The 4,948-nt window shown below is 50.4% G+C and overlaps 1 protein-coding gene across 2 annotated transcripts; it reads right to left on the reverse strand.

The window, feature by feature from the left end:
* Positions 1-77: 77 nt before the first annotated feature.
* Positions 78-3,919, reverse strand: LOC121917946. 2 transcript variants are annotated; one of them, XM_042444063.1, is made up of 3 exons: positions 3,855-3,919; positions 2,127-2,276; positions 78-779 (listed from the first exon to the last, which is right to left on the reverse strand). In XM_042444063.1, the coding sequence occupies exons 1-3, from the start codon at positions 3,891-3,893 to the stop codon at positions 234-236; spliced, it is 735 nt and encodes a 244-aa protein (XP_042299997.1). In that variant the 5' UTR covers positions 3,894-3,919; the 3' UTR covers positions 78-233. The 2 variants fall into 2 exon arrangements, with proteins under 2 accessions (XP_042299997.1, XP_042299996.1); XM_042444062.1 differs by lacking the exon at positions 3,855-3,919 and having other exon boundaries at positions 2,127-2,762.
* Between the last annotated feature and the right edge of the window lie 1,029 nt (positions 3,920-4,948).

Raw genomic sequence — 4,948 nt, forward strand, 5'->3', positions numbered from 1 at the left:
TGTAGGCGGGACTGGAGTTCCGGGTTGCATTTTAGCATCCAGCCTCCTTCTCCAAATTGGGAACACGTGTAAACAGAGCCAGAAGACACGTGGTTTGCCAGCAAGCTAACACAAGTTTTAATAAGTTTCCAAGTGCAAGTCTTTAACAAGAGGACCCCTAAAGGACCTTAAACTTCCCCAAACACCAAAACAATAGGAGACTCTAACTCAAAACTACCTGGGGCTCTTTCACTTCAAGGCCCAGCACATTCCTCCGTGGAGGTAACACCCCTGCGATACTTCTCGAGAGGTTCAGTTTCTGCCTTTTCCTTATTAGGAGGTCGGGGACCCACCTCCCAACGCTCTCCTCTGGGGTCCCACCACGCCCCCTCCAAGTCTTCTCTTTGGGCCACCGGCCACGCGTCTTCGTCAGAGAATGGGAAGTCACCCTCTTCCCTAGGGTCTCGAAGACGTACCTCTTCGTGGGGCCCTTGTCGCAGGCGTCCACCTCTTCGCCTCAAAGATACCGGAGTCCCACTTCGCCCTGGACTACGCTGTATCTGTCCTTTCCCTTGCTCGGCCGCAACTTCCCGTTCAGATCTTCCGCGTCCTCCTCCTCTCCCCGCCCGTCCTGGCCCTGCCTCTTTTGAAGACCTCTCTCCACCCCCTGACTCCGCCTCTCCCATTACTCCTTCCCCCACCTGGTCTCCCTCCGCCCTTTCATCCTCTCCTCTCTCTACAGATCCACTACATAACCCCCCCCCTAAGAGGGATGATCGGCGCGAGGCAGTCCAGGTGGCCTGTCGGGAAAAAAAATCGGCATTAGAATGTAAAAGTCCTTGGCGGTGGCTTACAGTAAAGGCATAAGGCTGTAGGGCCATATACCACCGGGTAATGCGGGGATTAGCGTCTTTCATGGATAAAATCCACGTTAACGGGGCGTGATCGGTAACTAGTTGAAAGGGGGCTCCCCATAGATAATACCGTAACGCTTCCACTGCCCACTTGATCGCCAAAGCCTCCCTTTCAATAGCCGCATACCGTTGTTCTGCCGGTTTCAATTTTCTGCTCAAATATATGACAGGATGTTCCCCATCATCCCACTCTTGTGAAAGGACCGCCCCTATTCCCGTTTCTGAGGCATCTGTCTGTACTATGAAAGTCTTAGAAAAATCTGGGGCTCTTAAAAGGGGAAAGCTGCAAAGACGTGTCTTCAAACTTTCAAAAGCTTGTTGTTCTCTCCTACCCCATTTAACTCTCCTTGGCTGCCCCTTCCTGGTCAAGTCTGTCAAGGGGCTGGCCAAGTGAGAAAAATGAGGTATGAACCTCCTATAATACCCAGCCAGACCTAGGAATTGCCTAACCTGTTTCTTTGTTTGGGGAATGCCCCACTCCTCAACTTTGTGCACTTTATCCGGCATGGGTTTAATCAAACCTTGTCCTACCACATGTCCCAGGTACTTTACCTCCTTACAAGCAATTGCACACTTCTTGGGGTTGGCTGTAAGTCCCGCTGTCCTTAAAGCTTCCAGGACTAATGTTAAATGATGTAAATGCTCACCCCAAGAATCGCTAAAAATAATAATGTCGTCAATATAGGCAGCAGCGCAAAAGGTCAGATCTTTCAAGACAATGTCCATTAACCTTTGGAAAGTAGCTGCTGCTCCATGGAGGCCAAAAGGCATGCGTGTGAATTGGAAGAGACCCTTGGGAGTGGCAAAGGCTGTCTTCTCCCGGTCTTCTAATCGTAGCTTGATCTGCCAATAGCCTTTTGTCAAGTCAATTGAGGACAGAAATTGAACGCTCCCTAGCCGATCTAGTAAGTTCAAAGCCCCGGGCATGGGGTAAGCGTCGAACTTTGATACCTTATTCAGTTGTCTAAAGTCTACACAAAAACGGACTGAACCATCAGGCTTTGGCACCATTACTGGCAGACTCCTCCAAGGGCTTACTGATGGCTCAATTACTCCTAGATCTAACATCATGTCTACCTCTTTATTAATTAACTCTTGTATCCGCCAAGGCCACGGTCTTAATGGAACTCTTACCACCTTCCCCGGTTCTGTCTGAATGGAATGTTCCCATACTTCTGTACACCCAGGCTCCCCTTTAAAAACATCTTGAAAGGCGTGCTGCAACCTTCTCACCTGTTCCAGTTGTTCTTGTTGCAGAGGCGAGAGGACAGGAATATCTCCTACCTCCCGGAAATCCTCCACTTGTGGCCCTATCATCCACTCCTCCTCTTCATTAGGCCCCTCGTCTGTTTCCCCGAAAAGGGCCTCTCTGACCCTCCAGGCCTTCAAAAGATTAATATGAAAGATTTTTTTCTTTAAGGGAGCATCACTCATTTTTACTTCATAATCTACTGGGCCTACCCGGCGGACAACTTCGAAGGGCCCTTGCCACTTAGCAAATAACTTAGCCTTTTGAGCTGGTAATAGGACTAATACCCTCTGTCCTATGTCCAATTCCCTTTCCTTCACCTTCTTATCATAATTCCATTTCTGTTCCGCTTGTGCCTTGGCCAAATTATCTCTAGCGATTTGTCCTATTTCTTTAAGGTGCTCTCGCATTTGCAACACAAATTGTAACTCTGATTGTGAATTTGGTTCCTCTATTTCCCATCCCTCCTTTACAATATCAAGAATCCCTCTGGGTCTCCTCCCAAAAACTAATTCGAAGGGGGAGAATCCTAATGAAGACTGTGGCACTTCCCTAAATGCAAACAATAGGGGTTCTACTAGCTGCGGCCATTTTTTTGGATTTTTTTCCACAAATTTTTTTAACATATTTTTAAGGGTTCTATTAAATCTCTCCACAAGCCCGTTCGTTTGGGGGTGGTACACGGAGGTTTTAAAGGGCCGCACCCCTAACATCTCCCACATTTTCTGTAAGGTTTGACTCATAAAGTTTGAGCCTTGGTCTGTAAGAATCTCTTTGGGGAATCCTACCCTCGAGAAGATTTTTACCAGTTCCTGGGCTATTCGGGGAGCGGGCGTGGTCCTTAAAGGAACCGCTTCAGGGTAACGTGTGGCACAATCTACCACTACCAAAATATATTTAAAGCCCCCTGCCGCCGGTTCTAGGGGTCCAATGATATCCATAGCCACCCGGGCAAATGGTTCCTCAACTATGGGCAAAGGCATTAGCTTACCCCCGGGCGAGCCTTTGTCCTGAAAAAGCTGGCATTGTGGACAGGATCGACAGAAATCCCTTACATCCGCAAAGACTCCCGGCCAATAAAATCTCTGAGTTACTCGCTGAGTTGTCTTGTCCATACCTAAATGTCCCGCCATGGGAATTTCATGTGCCAACTTCATTACTACTAAACGAAGAGCCCGGGGCACTACCAGCTGGGCCTCCCCTCCCTCTGGACCTCTTTTGGGCGGTATCCTGTATAATAGGTCTTTCTTTAAAATAAAACAAGGGCCTTCCTTCTCCCCTTCCATCGAAGCTTGTCTTAAGGCTTCTCCCAAGGTAGGGTCATCTTGCTGCCACGCCACTACCTGTGCTCTCTTTACTCCCCCCACATCTATCTCCACGGCTCCCTCACCCTCACCCGCCAGGCCTTCTGCTTCTTTCAACAATTGTCGCCAGCCTGGCCAATCTCTTCCTAATAGAGCTTCCCAACGCAAAGAAGGAACGACCCCTACCCGGAGTCTATTCTTCCGTCCCTCTACTTCTATTTGGGCCCATGCTGTGCGATAAGGCTTCAGGTCCCCATGAATACACCGTACGTTAACCCAACCTGCCTCTGACTCCTTAGGTAATTCTCTAACCAACGTCTGACTACAACCCGAGTCCACTAAAGCTTTCAACTCCCTCCCTTCCACCCGCGCGATTACTATCCGAGGTGCAGACGCAATTTTCCTTACCTGGGAAGCCTCCCATGTATCCGCCCACGAGCACTCCATTACCGGACAATCTCTCCTGATGTGTCCCTCCATTCCACAGGTAAAGCAAACGACGGGGCGTCGAGCCACTTCCTTGGTCACCCCTTCCGATTCCTTTCGGGACTCCACCGCCTCCCCTTTCACAGCTGTAGCCCCTTCTGGGGGCCGAGGAAGGCTTTTAGGTAATCCTCGTCCCATGCCGCGTCCCCCAATTTGCAGAGTCCTCCCTCCTCTAATGGGGACGCCATCTCCTCCTCTCGCCAACCGTCCTCCTTCACTTTCCTCTGCCATGGTAAAGGCCTCCAGCAGGTTTATGGCTGCCTCCAAATCCTTGGGCTTATGGCATCGTAGCCAATTCCTGGCTTGCAAGGGTAGCGAGGTGATGTACTGCTCCACTAGCACCACTTCCGCCACCTCCACCGCTGAGCGTCCCGTGGGCTTCAGCCATCGTAAGCCACAGGCCCTGACTTTCTGCCCCAAGGTTCGCGGATGTACCCCAGGCCTCCATTTTAAATCCCTCAAGCGGCGTCTATAAGTCTCCTCAGAAATATTCAACGTCTGCAAAATTGTTTCCTTGACCCTCTGGTAATCCTTAGCATCCTCTACTGACATGGTATCCACCGCTTCTTGTGCAGGGCCCGTGAGGCAAGGGGTTAAAATCAGGGCCCATTGTTCTTGCGGCCATTGAGCTGCCAGGGCCACCCTTTCAAAGGTATTTAAGAACGCCTCTACGTCATCCTGAGGCCCCATTTTCATCAACTTTAAAGGGTTCAAACCCATCGTCCAGTTCATCCCTCTTTCCCTATCAGCGGCGCCCTCAGCCCTCGGGGTCCTCCAAAGCTCCGCCAAACGAGACACTAGTTGTTCCTGTGCCTGTTGCTGAGCGCTACACACCTGTTCTAATACTCTAGTCTGCTGAGAGGAAACATGTTGCAACAAAAGTTGTTGCTGTTCTGCAAACCACAGAAACAATTGGTCCTGACTCGACGGCGGTCCCGCCCTAGGGGCGTGCCCCGCATTCTCCACCAATGTAGGCGGGACTGGAGTTCCGGGTTGCATTTTAGCATCCAGCCTCC

This window comes from Sceloporus undulatus, unplaced genomic scaffold (genome assembly GCF_019175285.1).
Source record: "Sceloporus undulatus isolate JIND9_A2432 ecotype Alabama unplaced genomic scaffold, SceUnd_v1.1 scaffold_1978, whole genome shotgun sequence".
NCBI classification, from domain to species: Eukaryota; Metazoa; Chordata; class Lepidosauria; order Squamata; family Phrynosomatidae; genus Sceloporus; species Sceloporus undulatus.